Source organism: Echeneis naucrates, chromosome 2, assembly GCF_900963305.1.
Source record: "Echeneis naucrates chromosome 2, fEcheNa1.1, whole genome shotgun sequence".
In the NCBI taxonomy this organism is placed as follows: Eukaryota; Metazoa; Chordata; class Actinopteri; order Carangiformes; family Echeneidae; genus Echeneis; species Echeneis naucrates.
In genome coordinates this window covers 18,095,127-18,114,508 of record NC_042512.1, presented here as the reverse complement: position 1 = coordinate 18,114,508, position 19,382 = coordinate 18,095,127, and the positions used below count along the sequence as shown (strand labels likewise).

Genomic DNA, 19,382 nt, shown 5'->3' with positions numbered 1-19,382 from the left:
AGTTTTTTCCAATACCCAATACTTGAAAATATAAAACAAGATGAATAAAAATTTAAAATAATAAAAGAAAGAAGAAACGGACTTGTGTACAGTTAAGTGAGTATATTTACACGTTTTCTTGGATTAAATTCTCTAGAATAATGTTGAAGGTAAATTTAAATCCTTTTTGTATTTGTCAGGAGGGGTTTTGAGACATGATTGCTGTTTTAGTTTTTGGATATTAAATGAACAGAAAATATGACCTGAAAAAAATGTATATGCAATCAAAGGACAGAACAGAAGTATTAATTTCTTAATTAAATAAAATGCATTTAAAAAGTAATAAATAATAAATTTCATTTCTTTCTGGTGCAATAAAAGAAATATTGGAGGAATATTTAGTTATATCTTTTCTATATTATGTTAAAAAAAAAACTGCGTGAACAGTCCACTACAGGTAAAAAAAAAAAACACTCGGTTACTTCAGAAAAATTTAAATTACTCAGAAAATATTTGTTTGTATACTTAAATTGTTATGAGCTATGCATGCTTACCTAATAATTGTAGTTTATCATAAATGAAACTAGCACAATATGAATGAGTAATAAAAATAATCGTACCCGGTAACGTATCTGAGTAAACGTATCTCATTACTTTCCTCCATTGTTATTTCCTTCTTCCAAGCGGTGATTTCCCGCGCTTGACAGATCCTCTATTCGCTAATTGGACCGACGTACCCTTGCGCGTGTGGCTCCTGGCCAATAGGCGACGAGGATCCGTGTGCGCCAATGGGAGGCGTGTTTCTGGAAGCTCCGCACCAATGAGCGGTGAGGTGGGGTTGATAAGTGGGACCAATGGGCGCCCGGCAACGGTGTGTGACGGAAGCAGGGGCAGCCGGTCTCATTTCGCCGCTCCTCCACCCGGCTGGTTCTTTTTCGGATCTCACTGCAATGGCGGAACAGCAGCAGTTCTACCTCTTGCTGGGCAACCTGATGAGCCCTGACAACAGCGTCAGGAAACAGGCAGAGGTGAGAGGCTGAAAACGAGGCCGCTTAAGAAGCGGACAAACGAAAGGGAAAGCCAACAAACGGCCCGGTTAGCGCGCACACACACACAAAAAAGAAGCTAGTCGCCCGTTAGCTAGCCGCGCGCGCAGTCAGCCTTCACGTCAGGGCTCGGGAGTCCACGTGCGATGTGGACCGACCCCGAGCACTGGGCAGCTAATGCTAATGCTAACGCTAACTGCCGCCACCGTGTTGCGTAGTTGTGTGACTTTTGTGTTGGTGTCAGAGAAAGGGGCGCGATTGTGGCTCTGGTTGTTTGTGTGCGGCTCCGCTAAGGTGCCTGTCCTTATTTCACCCAGCTGACAGAGCTGCTATGCTTTTGGCCGGTGGATTACAGGAAGTAGCGTGAAGCTATGTGTTGCTAGTTTTGTTAGCTAACGCTGGTCATGGTGGGTCAGTGAGATATTAAATATGAAGCTGGGCGAAATTATCAGGGACATCACGTTAAATGTGTGATGATGCACGACAGAGCAGCAGTGGGATACATGACAGATAAAGCGGGGAAGCGGTTAATTAAGAAGGTGATTTGGTAGCACCATCGTTAATCAGAGTGGCCTGCAGGAATTTCACATTGAAGTCAATGTAATATCACAGTCAAAACGTGTTGGTTTCTTGTTTGTCTTGACCTTACTCATGAAGTGACTTATTCCGGTTTCGTCCATATCAGGACAGCGGCTCGTCCCAGGTCATCCCCTCTCGCTGGATTAGTTTGAGGGGATTTGTTTGGGATGAGTCTAGCTGGCCTATTCACTTTCCCCCACACACAGCATCACCATTAGCCTCTTGTCTCGGCAAAGCTTTGTTTCCACAGTTTCCCTCTGAAGCAGCAGACTTTTTGAATGAGGTGATTGAATCTTATCACACCCCTCCCCCTCCCACTGGCAGTCAGCATTTCTCTTCATAAAACACAGACTGTCTGCCGCGATGCTAAGCTCATTGGAATCCATCCTTTATAGGAGCTCTCCCTTTCTGTCTTACACACATAATAGGAAATGATCCAGCTGTAAAGGATTTGAACCCCAGATTTGACCGGCTACTGAACAGACTCTGGATTTTCCCCATTTGAAACGTGAGGTTCATGAGGCATGAAGCCTTAAACCTGTAAAGGGACCAAAGATGTGATGGGTTTTCCTGTTTAGTGTGAGGGATCTTTTGCTGTGGCTTGTGGATGCCAGCTCATATCATTAATCGACAAGGTGTGGCTATTAAATAAGGTTAATGTTGCCTTTAAGCCTTTGTTGTTCAGTAAAAGCACCTAAAAGCTTGTGGTTGTGTGACTGACAGTGATGCCAAGCCACTGAGACAGAGCAGTCATGGGAAAACAAGTGACTGAGACATCACTTCATAGCTGGAGCTGCCTTCTTCATATTTGCGTTTCCTGAATTGGATGCTGACCATAACACCCATATTATATGGTTACTTGGTGTCCATTTATGAATTCCATTGGAGGTTATTTGCCAGTAATCAGACATAGTTGCATTCTTCAATGCGGTAAACAATGCTGTAGGTTTGTTCACCGAGTATGTTTTGCATGTGATCATCATTCCTAAGAGCACACACCCAACGTTTAGCTCCATCCCTTTGAACTGAGTTTGCATTTTTCATGTGACTTTAAGGAACCACTGGTAGAACTCAGAGCAAGGTGATATGCATCAGAAAAGTGGCCTTTCCATGTAAATCACCCTCTTTGTGATTCATGCCATGATACGAAGTGTTTAATGTAGAAATGTTGTGACAGAATGAGGTGGAGGCTTGAAATGCTGACTGTAAAACACGTGGTAGTTTCTGCTCTTCAGCCATTCTTGCTTTGCTATTCTGAAAATAGATTTTCACCTGGTGTCACCTGGTAATTGTCCTAGAGTATGTGCATTTCAATGCACATTTGGCTGAGAGGCAGCCCAGGCTGTTTACATTATTGTTGTACTAGCACAACAACAGACAGTACTTTAGCTTTCTACAAAGCCCCAGACCAGTGACGCCCACATTATAGATCTTACTTTGCCCTTATTTTGAAGTTAGTCCACCACTATTCACTTAAAGTGTGCCTCATTGTGGAATTACCAGCCTGAGGAGAATATTTCTTTGCCACTGCAATAAAGAGAACTTGACACTTACTGGTGGATTCATTTTTCACAGGCATCAATGTGCTTCAGTCTGTCAGCATGCACCAAACGGCTGTCTCTTCTTTAACAGTCCATGAATTTTTTTTTTTTTTTTTTTTTTTTGCAGGAGGCCTATGACACGATCCCGGGCCAGAGCAAGATCACATTCTTGCTGCAGGCTGTCAGAGATGCATCTGCTGCGGAGGAGGTGCGTACAAAGATACATTTCTGTTGTATACATTGCCCTTTTTCTTCCCAGAAAGTTTGCTGGTGACAAGAACACCTGTTGAACTTCTTAGTACTAGTACTACAGTATTAACCAGACATTTGTCATCCAAGTGATAACAAGTGTTACCCCTGGCCTTGGTGTTAGGGTATTGTTGTACCAGCAACAGAGAACATTTTAGGGTAAAAGCATTTGATTTTTGGACCATCAAAGTTTGAGATGTTGCCTCATGGTCACATTGAGAATCTTGTCAGCGAAATCGCAGCATGTTTTCTTAGAAAAGCCGTCGAACTGATAACATTTAAAGAATGCATGTCATCATGTGCAGGCTCATCACAGCCCGATACGAAGATCCCTGAGTCACAGGTTTGGCATTTAGGCAGTTGTTTACTCCGAACCCCCCAGCTGCTTAGTTCCTCATGCGTCCTGTCCGTTTCTTTACCTCAATGCTGATATTTTTAGAGTCTTGAAACGGGAGCAGGCAGAGAAGTACTTGGCACAGGGAGAATGACTCTGCCTTTCTGAGATGCTGCAGGTTTTGTTCGTGTCTTTTTATAAAAAATTTCAAAGTGACCACTGTCTGATTGGAACATTTCAGTTTATTCCACACGTACAAGCACAATGGAGGTCCTGTGGCACTTACTGCTGTCATTGTATGTTATCTAAATAGATCAAACTTTTTGCCAGCTGTGTGTCAAATGTTTTACTTGGAAGCCATTGTGGGACATGATCTTCAAATAATGCTTTATTTCCCCATTCAGGTCAAACAGATGGCGGCAGTCCTGCTGCGGCGACTGCTGTCGTCATCCTTCGAGGAGATCTACCCAGGCTTGACCCTGGAGATGCAGACAGCCATCAAGACCGAACTGCTGACCAGCATCCAACAGGAGACATCGCCAAACATCCGCAAGAAGGTCTGCGACATTGCAGCTGAGCTCTCCCGCAACCTCATCGGTAATGATCGTCTGAGACACCCTGTGTGGAGCTTTGATGTGTGCTGACTGACTTTTTCAGCTCAACAGAACTTTGGAAATGCTGAAAGTTGATAAGGATTTATTTTCTCACTTCTGTAAAATGGATGGCAATTATGTGGCTATAAAGCTGTTGTGGCAGTATCGAAATTAAAAATCTTCAACTATGGTGATTTCACCTAGATGATGATGGGAACAACCAGTGGCCGGAGTTACTCAAGTTTCTGTTCGACTCTGTCAATTCGGACAATGTTGGCCTGCGAGAAGCCGCCCTGCACATATTCTGGTGAGTCAAATATGAAGTCAAACCACTTGAATGTTTAATTATTTGTAGTGCACTTTACATTTCAAGCCAGTCAAATCAGTTTTGGAATTTAAGGCAAAAACAATCCAATAACAATCTCAATTCACTTCAAAGTAAGATGTACCAGCGGGTCACTTATGATTACTTGCATTTTAGGAACTTCCCGGGAATCTTTGGCAACCAGCAGCAGCATTATATGGAAGTCATCAAACGAATGCTTGTTCAGTGCATGCAGGACCAGGCAAACCCACAGGTAAGCAACTGGGACACTTGCAGTACAGTTCATTACTGGATTTTTGTGCCTGTAAATTTCATTTTTAAAACGATTGTCCTCCAGATTCGTACCCTGTCAGCTCGGGCTGCAGCGTCGTTTGTTCTATCCAATGAAAGCAATACAGCTCTGCTGAAGCACTTTGCAGACCTCCTGCCGGGAATCCTGCAGGTGAGACTCTTTGAAGTCTTGGTCTCATGTCAGTTGGCTTTTCAACTTGTTGTCCAGAGTAGTTTTGTGCTTAATGCTATCTTGTAATTCCAGCTACCCATCATAGCTTTTTAGCAGCCAGTCAAAGTAAAGTCCTTTTTTAGATATGATTATTGCTATATGTGCATTAGATAATGTCAGCTTCTACACAGCAATAGGCCTGGGTAAAAATGACAGCCTGTTCAGTTACTTTGATTTACATTGCTGTTTTAGGTGGCTCTGATTAGTCTTCATATTCTTTTCATGATCTAAATTCAGGATGTAGAAAATAAATAAAAGTTGAGTAAAAGCTGGAAGTTTAAATTGGAGCAGCACTGTTCACTTGAATCTTTTTACTGAGAGAGATGGTGTTTTATTCACTGCCATCTTTACAGATGATGTTGTCACTGGAAACAGAATAAGGAAGCTGCTGCAAAATAAACAAACTTTCATGTGCAGAGGGAAAGCAGTCATAACACTTCTAGGAGAAACAACTACGGGTCCTAAATTAACAAATTACTCAACACAAAACAATGAGACATAAGTGTAGATTACAGGATTCAGGATGTGAAATATGTCAACACGCTATCAAGGCATCCAAATTCTTACTCATGATTGTAGCTGCAGTATATTTTCAGTGTTGGCAGCCAAATGAGTGTTGTAGCATCACTAACCTCATCTTCTGTTCCTGGTTCAGGCAGTGAATGAGTCCTGCTACCAGGGAGACGACTCTGTTCTCAAGTCTTTAGTAGAAATTGCAGACACAGCACCCAAATATCTGAGGCCCAACCTGGAGGCCACGCTGCAGCTATGCCTTAAGGTGAGTCAGAGAATACCTTTTTATGTAAACTATCCCTTTCACAGAATCGAACATCTGCTCACCTCTGTCCCATCACCTCAGCTGTGTGCCGACACCAACCTGACAAACATGCAGAGGCAGTTGGCCTTGGAGGTCATTGTCACCTTATCTGAGACAGCAGCAGCCATGCTGAGGAAACACACTGCCATTGTGGCACAGAGTGGTGAGGACTTGGTTTACTGTCATGTGACTTCACTTGGATGGTTGCACTGCTGGATTTTGGCCACCCAAACATCTTTGATGTGCTGTGCCCTCAGTGCCTCAGATGCTGGCTATGATGGTGGACCTTGAGGATGATGATGAGTGGGCCATGGCTGATGAACTGGAGGATGATGACTTTGACAGGTAAGGCCTGGCAGCTTTATAGCTGATTCTTTCAACTTAAAACAAACAATTTAAACGACACAAATATGACGCCTGAATTGAGATGCGAGGGATCAGAATGTATTTCATTATCTGAGTGCAGTGATTTACATCAGTGTTGTTGAGGACTCTTGCCAAAAGAGATTTTTGCAGCAAAGTGGAAAAAATCGGTGTAAAGTCTGTGTGCTCGTGATCACCCACCAGTAACGCTGTAGCCGGGGAGAGTGCGCTGGACAGAATTGCCTGCGGTCTCGGAGGAAAGATCATCTTGCCCATGATCAAACAGCACATCATGCAGATGCTGCAGAACCGTAAGTATACCTGATGATTGGTTTAGTGAACAGTAAATATGCTAAGAATGTTCATCAAACTGACAGAACTACATGAAAATCTTTTTTCTTTTTTTTCTTTTAATGTCAAACTCTTAGTGTGAATCCTTCTGTCATAAATGATTAATAATTTGGGTTTGCAAACTGGTGAGTGAACATGAAATTAAACCAAAGTATTTGTTGATAGCTGACTGGAAGTACCGCCATGCTGGGTTGATGGCACTGTCGGCCATTGGGGAGGGCTGCCACCAGCAGATGGAGGCCATCCTCCAGGAGATTGTCAGCTTCGTCCTCCTTTTCTGCTCTGACCCTGTAAGAAACAACTTCACACTCAACCCTTTGTCTCGACAGCATGTGCTGTCCTGCAGGGTGGATTTGAGTTTGGCATTCTTTGTCTTCCACAGCATCCCAGAGTGCGTTATGCTGCCTGCAATGCCATCGGACAGATGGCCACAGATTTTGCCCCAACCTTCCAAAAGAAATTCCATGATAAGGTAGATGAAGTGGCTGTTCTCTGGTGGTTACATCTTTGCTTGTCCAACGAATCTGCATGAGATTGACCCCAAATCTTTTTCCCTTCCAGGTGATCTCAGCCCTGCTTCAGACCATGGAAGACCAGACTAACCCTCGAGTGCAGGCGCACGCTGCTGCCGCCCTCATCAACTTCACAGAGGACTGTCCCAAATTGCTGCTCATTCCTTATCTGGGCAGCTTGGTGCAGCACCTTCACGTCATTATGGTTGCTAAGCTGCAAGAGGTACAAATATTTCCATAATCAAAGAAAATGTTTCAGTTGTCACTGCCAGTTCAGCAGGTCCACATGAGTCTGTCTGTGTTCCCCTTTCTCTACCAGCTGATCCAAAAGGGAACCAAATTGGTCCTGGAGCAAGTTGTGACATCCATCGCTTCTGTTGCCGACACAGCTGAGGAGAAGTTTGTGCCATATTACGACCTCTTCATGCCCTCACTCAAACACATTGTAGAAAACGCAGTGCAGAAGGAGCTGCGACTGCTGCGAGGAAAGACCATTGAGTGCATCAGCCTCATCGGCCTGGCTGTCGGCAAGGAGAAGGTAAGTCTGTGGAGCAAGTGATTAAGCTGTCAGCTCAGAATTGGTTAATAAAGGTCAAACGTCTTGCTCTACATTGTCTGGTTGTCATCACATCTGTCGTTTTCTGTCATCATACTAGTTCATGCCAGACGCCTCCGCTGTTATGCAGCTGCTGCTCAAAACCCAGACAGACTTCAATGACCTGGAGGATGATGATCCTCAGGTAGAGTGACCTGGAACGACCTTTGAACTGTCAGTTTTGTTCTGTTTCTGTGCACTGAATCTGTCTTGTCTTGTGTGTTGTTTAGATCTCGTATATGATCTCAGCCTGGGCGAGGATGTGCAAGATTCTGGGGAAGGAGTTCCAGCAGTATCTGCCTGTGGTGATGGGGCCGCTGATGAAGACGGCCTCTATCAAGCCTGAGGTGGCCCTCCTCGACAGTAAGGAATCTGCAGATGCTCTAAACCATAAACTGCTTCTAACAGCTGTTCCTTTCTGATCACGTTTGACGGCACCAACGCTGAATACATGAAAATGAGATGAGGTATTTGAAAGCGTTTGTTTCTGTCTTGTAGCCCAGGACATGGAGAACATATCTGAGGATGATGGCTGGGAATTTGTCAACCTGGGAGATCAGCAGAGTTTTGGCATAAAGACAGCCGGTCTGGAGGAGAAGGCCACTGCCTGCCAGATGCTGGTGAGTCCTGGACAGGTTTTGGCTGATGTATTTATCTACCTGTGTTCAGCCCTGTTGGTAAATTCTTGTGTTGTTGCAGGTGTGTTATGCCAAAGAGCTAAAGGAGGGCTTTGTGGAGTACACAGAGCAGGTGGTGAAGCTGATGGTTCCTCTCCTCAAGTTCTACTTCCACGATGATATCCTTTCCTGATAGTCACTGAGCAGGAATTGCAGATTTTGGTGATAAATATGAATGTTCCAGCAGTTTCCATAACCGTCTCACGTGTCAGAGTGGCAGCAGCTGAGTCCATGCCTCTGCTTCTGGAGTGTGCTCGGGTTCGAGGAGCAGAATACCTTACCCAGATGTGGCACTTCATGTGCGACGCTCTCATCAAGGCCATCGGCACAGAGCCAGACTCGGATGTCCTGTCAGAAATCATGCACTCTTTTGCCAAAGTAAATTCACAATTGAGTCTTTCGTGCCTTTTGTATGTTGGATGAGAACCCTGCTCTGACTGAGCGTTTGTTTTCTGTTAGTGCATCGAGTTGATGGGTGATGGGTGTCTGAATAATGAGCATTTTGAGGAGCTGGGTGGCATCCTAAAAGGAAAACTGGAGGAGCATTTCAAGAACCAGGAGCTCAGACAGGGTGAGGCTTCATCACAACCATTTAATGAGATTCATTAAAACTATATGCCAACCAGTTTTTAGTTTCTTATGTTTGCGTCATCACCGTTCTCTCGTTTTCCTCCACAGCCAAGAGACAGGATGAAGACTATGATGAGCAGGTGGAGGAAACATTACAAGATGAGGTATTTTAAGGTGTTATAGCAGCCATTAAAACCTGCAAGTTGTTTTGTCCAATAATGGAAAGTTGACCTTGAGTTAATCTGAATGTAACACTGTTTCATCTGTCATTTTCTCAGGATGAGAATGATGTTTACATCCTGACCAAAGTGTCAGATATCCTGCACTCAGTGTTCAGTAGTTACAAGGAGAAAGTGCTGCCTTGGTTCGAACAGCTGCTGCAGCTCATAGTCCAGCTAATAGTAAGTACTGCTGCTCCCGGGCAGCGACTATTTCATGATACACATCACAAATTGTGGCATGAACAGCAACTGACAGGATGGTCCTGCCTGTGTGTAGTGCCCCAACAGGCCGTGGGCAGACAGACAGTGGGGTCTGTGCATCTTTGACGACGTGGTGGAGCATTGCAGCCCGTCGTCCTTCAAATATGCAGAGTATTTCCTGCGGCCGATGTTGCAGTCACTGTGTGACTCGAGCCCTGAGGTTCGACAGGCAGCTGCCTACGGCGTCGGCGTCATGGCTCAGTATGGAGGAGAGAACTACCGCCCGTTTTGTACAGGTAGGAGCTGGTCCTGGTCTTCACCTGCGACGCTGTTGACTACTGTCCTCCTTCCTGATGGCTCTAACAGCTGTGTCTGTGTGATCCAGAGGCCATCCCCTTGCTGGTCAGAGTCATCCAGACAGCTGACTCGCGCTCCAAGGAGAACGTCAACGCCACAGAGAACTGCATCTCTGCTGTTGGAAAAGTTATGAGGTTCAGGCCAGAGTGTGTTAACGTGAATGAGATCCTCCCCCATTGGCTCAGCTGGCTACCGCTCAACGAGGACAAGGAAGAGGCCGTCCACACATTTGATTTTCTGTGTGACCTCATTGAGAGGTAGAAGCCCAACATCATTTGGTGGAAGTTATCATTATTTTAGATTTTTCCCACCTCATTGACCACCTTCTTCTCCCCACAGCAACAACCCCATCGTCCTCGGGCCGGACAACTCCAACCTTCCCAAAATTTTCCTCATCATTGCTGACGGAGTTGCAAATGAATCAGTCAAGAGTGAAGATGCTTGCAGCAAACGGCTCGCAAATGTCATCCGCCAAGTACAGGTGAGTCACCGCTTTGTCTCAGAGCCTGGAAACTTCATCTGGGTTTGGATAAATCATTCTGAATGGTCTGGAGCGGTCAGGTCGCTGCAGTCAGACTTTTTTTTTCAGTGCTGATTCCTCTTCTCCCTCAGGTGTCGGCAGGATTATGGTCACAGTGTGTATCAACGCTGAATGAGACGCAGCAGAAAGCCATACAGGACCTACTGAACACTGCCTGAGCCTGAACCCCGTCACCTCCCCGCTCTTTTAAAAAGCCCATGAAGAAAAGTCGAGCTCCTGGATCTCCTCCATACACTCCCTCTTCTTCCTCCTGCTCTGATCCGTATTGTGTATGGACGCCGGCTTCACTCCCGTCACTACCCGACCCTTCTGTTATCTAACGCCACCTACGTTCAGCCGACTGGGGGGAGCAGGTTGGATATTTATGACAATGGAGGACATTGGCCATCCACCTCAAAGACTTTCACTCTCTACCCAAGGAAGTGGGAACCAGAATGTCCATCATCCCATCTCATCACAGTTATGTCTTCTATCTGGACCTTTTTGTTTCCAACCATTCCCCGATGTTCGACTTGCTGTGCCCAGAGGGACTCATTCTCCACGTAGCTCAACACAAACTCATTGGACAGTCAGGCTCAGAGGGGCCATGGTGGGGGGAAATGGGGACAGGACATTCTAATGGACTGAGCAATTGAATGATGAAAATGCACACTGGGCAATCACTGCCTGTCTCCTGTGAATTTTTCTTTCTTTTTTTGTATTTTAATTTTATTTCTTTTTGTTCCATGTTCCCAGTGTTACCTGGGGGAAACGGCCTCTGTCTGCCACAGCTCCCAGGATGGGGGGAGGGAGGGGGGGGTCTTTTTCAAAGGTTACGGCATGTTTGTTTAAGTGGCTCATTCTAGAAAATATAAATAGTTAGGAAATTTACATCACTGACATTGATTTCTAGCATTTTCCTCCATAGCCTTTCAGACACTTGTTCACAGGAAGATGAAGGTGAAATCTTTAACGGTTCTCAGCCCCTTTAGTTCGTGGAGGAAGGGCCAGGGGCTCTTGGAAAATAAGTGCAGCAATGTGTAGTTGGTCACAAACAAAGCATGTGACAAGTTGGAGGAACCTGAATCGTAGACTTATTCGTAAACTGTGTGCTACCATACTCTAAAACTTTATGGTTTCGACCCTTTGCAGTCCTGCAGGTATGTGATGGAATTCAGAAAATTACCGAAAATAAAATTCCATTTGAGAAGAAATTTGAGCTCTCTGTATTTTTCACCCAAAAAAAGTCTGTACATTTTGGGAAATGTATTCACTTGTGTAGATCAACACAACAGACAGCAGTCGTTTGAAGAGCAGCCATGCTTTATTAGGACACAGACCAACAAACGTTTAAATTAAAGCTGTCAACCAAACTAGAACAGTTGTGGGGGGGGGGGGGGGTTGACCTGACGCCTTCAGTGGACACTTGGAAAAGTTGATCCCACCTTCTCAATCCAAAAATATACATATGCGTGTAGACGTTTAATTCAGTTGGAAGCCAAATCTTGTACAACTGTCACACAACAAATCCTGCCTTTTACGGAGATGAACTTTTTGTTGGAAACCAGTATATTGCCTGAGTATACAGAGGACAAAATATTAACACCTCTGCACGCTTCAATAGTGCTAGTAGAATCAGTTTCAACAAAAAGAATCTTCATGAAGGTCAGATTTATTGCACAAACTTTAGAAAAGTGTACTACCGGCGGGGGCGTGTCGTGCCACAGTAAACGTCATGTGGAACACATCAGGGCTGCAGGAAAGGAGCGAAACGCAGTCGGGCCACATGGTCACGTTGACATTGGCAGTTTAAATCCCCAGTCCAGCTGGGAACACCGAGCTAGGGCAAATTAACAAGACTTGGATTTATATTTTTCTGGAGACTGTAAATCGTTTTTGATTTCAACACTGGACTTGTTTTAACTGAGAAGAGCTATTTGCTCCCCCCAGTTTTTCAAGATCTCACCTTTTCTGAAGTCCATTAATCTGTCCTTGAATTGCATGGCTGTCTAAAGAAAGCCTACCGATCACACTGATAAGGGCAGCTTCGTGCCACACAGAAAATAAGACTTTCAGTTTGAATGAACACTATCAGGTCAGAGTTCTGGGGGGGGGGGGGGTGCCAGTACCAGGAAATAATACAGTATTTACAGTGAAGAGGACAATCTGTACAAGCTGGCAAGAGAGGTGAGCGTGCTGAACAGGAAAATGTCAGAAATAATAAGTTTCACATTAAAACGTGTTGATTTAGTCTGAGTGACTCTCACAGGACAAACAACTACAGAGTCTCCAGTCTGTTTCTACCTTTCAGCCCCCCCCCCTCCTTTTTTTTTTTTTTTTTTTTTTTTATAATCCATTTTGCTTTTCTCAAATGTAGTGCTCCCCTTTTCCTGTCTTCCTCCTCTACTGCAGCATGTCCACAAAGGCATCAAATTCATCAATGTTTTTCTCATACAGAGCCAGTTTCTCTGGCAGAGAGTCCTGCAGAGAGACAATGGAAATTTACTATTTACAAAATCTGCTGACTGACACCACGAAAACAAAAACAAGCACTTTACCAGGTCGTCGGCCATCGACTGGGAGCTGATGTGCAGCGAGAGGCTCGCCAGTTGTGGAGGGTTTTGGAACTCCCTGTAGAAGGTGCCCAGATCCATCGGCAGCAGGTCATCTTTAGAGAAGGCGGGTCGCTGCAAACAGAAACACTGCTTTAGTTCACACATGATACTCTGGATCAGAGCCAGATGAGAGGAAGCTGTCCTCTCTTTTAGGCTGTTGATTTCGTGATTAAGTTTTTAGTTGCATGATTCCACATTCAGGAAGAGAGCAGGATAGAAGACACTTCAGAGAAAAGTACGCACAAAGTCGACCATGACGAAATCATCCTGCTGCCCTGAACTCTCGGAGCCCTGAGAGTGAAGGCTGGCCTGCAGGGGGGACGGGCAGGCCGGAGAGTCTGGAGGCTGCACCTGTAGACACACACACACACACACACAACTTTGTGTGCCCATTCAGAGACAAAACTAAATATTCTGTCATCAGACCACACAGTTACCATGGGATCGTTCTCCTCCGAGTCCAGGCCTCGAGGAGCAAATGCAGCAAACGGCAGGTCCAGATTGGCTGCTGTCATCTACAAACACACAGGGCTGATTTCAGTTCTCCATTACAGACAATTCTGATGATTTTGAATTAATTTTCATTCATGTCACAACAAACCAAAAGTGAGGAAAACTTCAGTTTCATTTACTTGTGTAGTTGGTTTGTTGACAAAAGCTCCGATTTTCCTCGTGAATGCATTGAGAGACTCCACTGGGTCAGAGGGAGAAACGCTCCTCCCTTCACCGCTCTGCGACATACCGTCATCATCACCACTGTCAAGAGACCAAAGACACCGTTACACCTCAGTCTCTGCTCTAAAACTCAATAGTGACCTGCAGACCAGTAAAGCAAAAAGAAATCATCTTGTTGACATTGCTGTATAAACGGGAAGATATTTAACAACTATGCACTCACCTGCTGCCAGGTGTATTGGGAGGATGCTCTGCTGTCAGATGGGCATCTGCTGCATGAGGATGAGCAGGAACCAACACAACCCCTCCCTCTTTCCCAGCATGCAACACCTGCAGAGGAGGAACAAGGGCAGCGTTATACGAGGCTGACTAGAAGTGGGAGCATTTGTGAACTGACCGGTGGCTGAGCGGTGCATCACCTGGTTTGGATTGGCAGCAGGGTGAGAAAGATCGGCAGCTCCTGCTAGAGCTGGAGGATGGTAGTTTAATCTGGAAGTGTACAGCTAAAGAGAGAAACAGAGAGGCAGAGGCCACTGAATATTGTGGGGTAACACTGAAAGATTAATGTGGCTAACAACAGTGGCACATGTGATGGAGATTCAAAAAAATGTCAGCTGATGAGCAGCATTCGCAACAAACTGAAATTACAGTGCATGAAGCCCTGCACTCAAGTCAGTTGTGAAATTTAGAAACAAAGCCAAAAGAGATGATTGTTAAAAAAATGTCTGATGCAACTCTGACATGCCAAGGAGCAACACACGCCCCAAAACAAAAGAAAATCTGAGGAACTTCAGGGTGTCTCACACAGTCACACTCTCACAGTGACCAGTGCAGACTCACAGTGTGAGTGACAAATCCAGGAGCCACTGGAAGCTGCAGACTGTCCAAGGGGAGGGGCTTAGATAGTTTTGAGGGAGACGGACTCAGCGTACACACACACTTAGATAAAGCAGACAAAGAAAGATAAACGTACAATAAAAGGACAACAGGAAAGAAAACACACAAAGAGAGAGAAAAGAGAAAGTGAAATGAAAAACAGGCATGAAAATGGAGAGAAGTCCAAGGTAAAGGGCAGAGACAGTAAAGACCAGCCAGCCAGTACGTCCTACCTGAGAGGGAGGGGAGGTGGAGAAGGAGGTGGTGCAAACCTCCTGTGAGTCCTGGACTCCTGCAAATAATCCTCCATCGTCCTCATCTGGAGCTCTGAACACACAGATTGTGTGTGAAAGATGCACAGTAACATAAATATACTCTGAATTGTATGGAAGAACAAAAAACATTTTTTACCTGTAGTTGCAGGGGTGTCCCACATTTGCAGGACGCTGGACACCGCACGGGGGATCCACAAAGTGATCCACAATGATCCCCATGATTGGAGCTGACCGCTCAAACTGCCTGCAGAGGACAACATGTATCGGCTTTCATATCTGAAATCGTAAGTGCTAATAACTGAGGACTTTCCCGTGAACAAATACATAAATAACTTCCTTTCTATGAATATGATCTTGATTTAGATACAGTGTGTTATTTACCTGTTCGACATGAATGCCAGGTTGGTGCGGTAGGCACATGAAAGTGTGACTGTGCCAACAGGAGTGCCAACGACACCAACACGTACCGTCTGAAAACCTTAAAAGCAGAAAAGAAAGAAGCTTCAGGAAACATGCTAGTGAGGGTTAATGCCTTCTGCTTCAGACCTTTTCAGGATAACTTCCAACTTCCTTTTTTTCAAACTATGGTCAAGAAGCTAAATGTAAAGTTACCTTCTCCTAATCCATTCAGCTGAACTTCCCCAAAGTAGATCCTATAAAAAAAAAAAACACAGTGCACAAAGTCCACATGAATGGACTGAATGTTGACTGGAAGTTTCACCAAACAGAGTCCACACACCTGTATAATATGACATAGTCGTGTCCCTGCTTTCTGGACAGTTTGTAGGCGGGTGTTACTCTGGTGATGGCTAGCAGAGACTTCAGAAGGACAGACAGACGGTTGTACACTGTATATGACACCTTGATGTCTTTATCGCACCTGCAGCACAATCACATGGCAAGACTTATTACAAAACAGCAGCCTGATAGGATTTTGAATAAATGTCAAATGAAAATTACAAGTAACTCCACTTGTTTTATTAGGAACGCCCTCTTTGAGCATTCCTTAACCAGAACAATTAAAATGAAAAAACCCACTCACTTTTCATTCATCTCCAGGCACCAAGTCTCCAACTCCATCGAGTCACCCTAAGTGGGACAGAAAAGGACAGACAGATGACCAGAGGAACATCAACCTGTGAGTTAAAAGTAGTATATGAGTAAAATATACTGATAAGCAAAACTCATGGTGATATTTATTTGCATTTTTTTTTTTCATGTTGCGTGGTTCAGCTTGATAACACAGCAGTGTAGCTACTGCATGGTTTGTTTTCAATAGAGACATCACAGCTTGTGTGAAAGTCACTGCAGAGTAACTTAACATCAGAATAAAAGCTGCCCCACTGAGGGAAGTTTTACCTCTGATGTCTTCAAGGAGATCTCAACACACATGGAGCGGCCAATGCCTGGAAGCTGACCAGCCAGTGCCTTCTTGGCTTCATGAGTCACTTCTGGGATGTCTTTGATGGCCAAATTAAACTACAGAAAAAAAATAATTACTACAAAATTACTGACGTTTAAATCCACAATTCTTGTAACAGCATCAAGGAGATAATTTACCCAGTCAGAGCCTGTAGGTGATGAGGAGGAGCGAGTGCAGATTTTCTCTCCAAGACGGGCTTGGACTATCACCTGAACAGTCTACAAACACACAGCCAGACTTAAGAAAGCAAACTCAGCAGGTCCTGATGAAAAGTCTTAACAGGACCATTGTCTGGTGCTTCAACTTGTCGTCAGTGACATCTGTGTGAAAAACACATGGAAGTCATCTTACCTTCAAGGCAAAGAACTTGATGAACTTGTCCAAGTCTTTTTTATCCTGAGGACTTAGGTCACTGTCCATGTTGACACAACCCTGTAACACCACATGACAGGCCATTGGAGACAAAACATTCCTCAGAAAACATCATTATCACGCATGTTCAGGGTATAGGGAGTAAAACACATTAATATCTGTCACTGAATCGATCATTTCTGATCCTTTATTGATGAGAAAAGGTGAAAAACTGTCGCCATAATAAACGGTCACACTATAAATTCAACCCTCAATTCTTCAATAAAAAGCCAAATAACTTTAAAGATGAATTTTAACGTTTTGATCCAAACAAAGCTCACATGACAAATTTTATTAATAACGTTTGTTATTGTTGTGGAAATAGACAGTATGAACATGTGAGGCCTTCATGTTGACATGAACTTTCCAGACAAATTCGGGTTATGTTAGATACTGACAACCCCCTCACACTGTATGTTATACAAACCTGAACAAATAAATGCAAAAAATTACAGTAATTTAATGGTGAACTTGACAGCTAAAGCCAAACACACACTGAGTAAGTGACTCACTGGACGCCTGGCGTTAGCCGTTGGCTAATGCTAGCCAGCTAGCTGAATACGACACACTCCGATTTCACCGCAAAGCAGACAAACTTACATCAGCTTTTCCCTTTTACAAGGTGGCGTCGATGAAATAAGAAAATGATAAATAGTTTGAGGAAAAATGCGAGGAAACGTGGAGTTCCAGGAACATTTAAACGTCCATTTCGGATGTACACAACGTCAACAGCGGCTGAGCTGCTCGTCTGTTTACCTTCTCCATGTCGACGTGTTTGGATTGCAGCGGTTTCCCCGCAGCACTTTCCTCGATCCCTGTGTGATTTCAAATGTAAAAGTCCATCAGGCACAATAGCAAAAATAAAAACACAATAAAAAAACATAAATCAAATAAATTAAATATTTAAATTTATTTTTTAAATGATAGTTTGTATGTCTGTATGTGAAACGCGCTGTTCGTGTCGAATCTGCAGAAACGCAACATAGCCGAAGTTTTCCCGAGGCTTGTTTTGGTCGGTAAATGCTTCATGGCTCAGGTAAAGAAGGACATTCTCCCTCAATAATGCCCAAATTTACCACATTTATTTGTTAATTTATCCTTATTTGGCTGCACGCTTCTGAAGAGTTTGTATTGGCACACAAAGCTGAAATGAGGGCATCTTTAAATACCATTACGTCAGCCGTCTTCTGGCGGTAATACTGCTAGCTTTAGATTACACTGTATGTGAGAAAGGTCAAAATTTTCATATTTAACTTTATTTAACAGATCATTAACTCAACTATCAGCTTTGTCTTACTGCTGTGTACAATACGGTGTATTTCTTTCACACACCTATATGTTTGCACCACAGAAGATGAAACTAAATAAAATGCAATATGCAACAGACTACTGGGTGTAAGGAAATATATCAGCACAGCCTTAATGCAAAAATATATCAAGTAAAATCAGAACAAAGATGTTATCATGCATGCAGTTTGTTGAATAATGTAAATCCATATTTCTGCCTGCAGCATGGCAATCCCCATTGCCATCTTGGATTGTGATCTACTCTTACATGGTCGAGGTCACAAGACGCTGGACCGCTTTGACCTGGACTCCGTCTCAGACGACTTCCTCCTCACACAGTTTGGTTTCCCCCGAGAGTTTATTCTGTATCTGGTTGAATTACTCAGAGAGGTGAGTTTAAACTTCTTCCTCCTCTCGCTACCATGTTGTGTTTCTTTTTTTTTTTTTAACAGTGTTTGTGTTTTAGTCCCTTTGTAGACGTACCCAGCGGTCCAGAGCCATCAGTCCTGAGGTCCAGGTGTTAGCTGCTTTGGGTTTTTACACATCTGGCTCATTCCAGACATCAATGGGAGACACTATTGGGATCAGCCAAGCTTCAATGTCAAGATGTGTGTCCAATGTGACCAAAGCCCTGGTGGAGAAAGCTCCTCATTTCATCACGTTCAGCAGGTATGACACACTATTCACTTAGTTTATAGAGGAAGTTGTTTTTCCTTTTATGATCATGCTGCTGGTGCACAAATAGGCAAATGTAAATTCAGAAAAACTGTAATGATAATGTTTTCCAAACAGTGATCCCACCAGCAGAGAGCAGTCCTTCCAGGCGTTTCACAGAATTGCAGGATTTCCAGGAGTTGTTGGCGTGCTGGACTGTGTTCAGGTATTACATTGCAGTAAGTTATTATTATATATGTGTGTTTCCTGTGCTGAAGTCGACGCTGAGTCTTTCTTCTCTTCATCTCCAGGTGGCCATCAAAGCTCCAAACAGCGAAGACTCGTCATATGTGAACAAGAAGGGGTTTCACTCAGTTGGCTGCCAGCTGGTTTGTAATGCCCGAGGACTGTTACTCAGCGCAGAAACCCACTGGCCCGGTGGACTCAAAGATACAGATGTTCTGGAAAGATCTGATCTGTGCAGACAGCTGCAGGACACAGAGAAGTGCTGGCTGCTCGGTGAGGGACTTTTCAGATGTTAGAGCTTCACCATTTACAGCGCAGCTGAGTTAGATGTTTCACCACACAGAAGTTGGAAGAGGGTAAATGTTTTCTGTTTCCCAGGCGACTGTCGTTACCCGCTGAGGAAGTGGTTGATGACACCGGTCAACAGCCCAGAGTCCCCTGCAGAGTTTCGATATAATCTGGCCCACACTGCTACACACGAGATAGTGGACAGAACCTTCAGAGCCATCCAGACTCGATTCAGATGTCTAGATGGGACTAAAGGATACCTACAGGTATTATATTCTGTTATGCTTTAGCCGAAGAAGA

At 44.2% G+C, this 19,382-nt stretch overlaps 3 protein-coding genes across 6 annotated transcripts in view; 2 read left to right on the top strand and 1 right to left on the bottom strand.

Annotated features, from left to right (window-relative positions):
• The first annotated feature begins 864 nt into the window (after positions 1-864).
• Positions 865-11,606, top strand: kpnb3 (karyopherin (importin) beta 3). The gene is made up of 26 exons (XM_029515279.1): positions 865-1,007; positions 3,273-3,353; positions 4,133-4,325; positions 4,526-4,628; positions 4,803-4,899; positions 4,984-5,088; positions 5,804-5,926; positions 6,008-6,128; positions 6,223-6,310; positions 6,533-6,639; positions 6,845-6,969; positions 7,062-7,151; positions 7,241-7,414; positions 7,511-7,729; positions 7,848-7,931; positions 8,017-8,149; positions 8,285-8,406; positions 8,486-8,582; positions 8,669-8,841; positions 8,923-9,034; positions 9,142-9,197; positions 9,312-9,434; positions 9,532-9,751; positions 9,841-10,069; positions 10,152-10,293; positions 10,425-11,606. Exons 1-26 carry the CDS (start codon positions 930-932, stop codon positions 10,509-10,511), a joined length of 3,282 nt encoding a protein of 1,093 aa, XP_029371139.1. The 5' UTR covers positions 865-929; the 3' UTR covers positions 10,512-11,606.
• A 1,031-nt stretch (positions 11,607-12,637) lies between these two features.
• On the bottom strand, positions 12,638-17,373 carry atg13 (ATG13 autophagy related 13 homolog (S. cerevisiae)). Of its 2 annotated transcripts, XM_029515290.1 has the most exons (18): positions 17,208-17,373; positions 16,548-16,628; positions 16,334-16,414; positions 16,133-16,252; positions 15,816-15,862; positions 15,513-15,653; positions 15,386-15,426; positions 15,155-15,251; positions 14,910-15,017; positions 14,732-14,825; positions 14,463-14,561; positions 14,042-14,125; positions 13,846-13,952; positions 13,580-13,703; positions 13,385-13,462; positions 13,191-13,298; positions 12,891-13,019; positions 12,638-12,813 (listed from the first exon to the last, which is right to left on the bottom strand). In XM_029515290.1, the coding sequence occupies exons 2-18, from the start codon at positions 16,614-16,616 to the stop codon at positions 12,736-12,738; spliced, it is 1,605 nt and encodes a 534-aa protein (XP_029371150.1). In that variant the 5' UTR covers positions 16,617-16,628; positions 17,208-17,373; the 3' UTR covers positions 12,638-12,735. The 2 variants fall into 2 exon arrangements, with proteins under 2 accessions (XP_029371150.1, XP_029371158.1); XM_029515298.1 differs by lacking the exon at positions 14,463-14,561.
• A 228-nt stretch (positions 17,374-17,601) lies between these two features.
• The window catches only part of harbi1 (harbinger transposase derived 1), a 39,108-nt gene continuing 37,327 nt past the window's right edge, over positions 17,602-19,382 (top strand). For all 3 annotated transcript variants that reach the window (XR_003841345.1, XR_003841344.1, XM_029516119.1), the window contains exons 1-6: positions 17,602-17,643; positions 18,119-18,284; positions 18,361-18,563; positions 18,687-18,774; positions 18,860-19,067; positions 19,173-19,348. Coding sequence is in view for 1 of the 3 variants with exons in the window: in XM_029516119.1 (XP_029371979.1) it covers positions 18,120-18,284; positions 18,361-18,563; positions 18,687-18,774; positions 18,860-19,067; positions 19,173-19,348 (840 nt within the window). In the remaining 2 variants the exon portion in view is untranslated. The remainder of the gene's footprint in view (positions 17,644-18,118; positions 18,285-18,360; positions 18,564-18,686; positions 18,775-18,859; positions 19,068-19,172; positions 19,349-19,382) is intronic.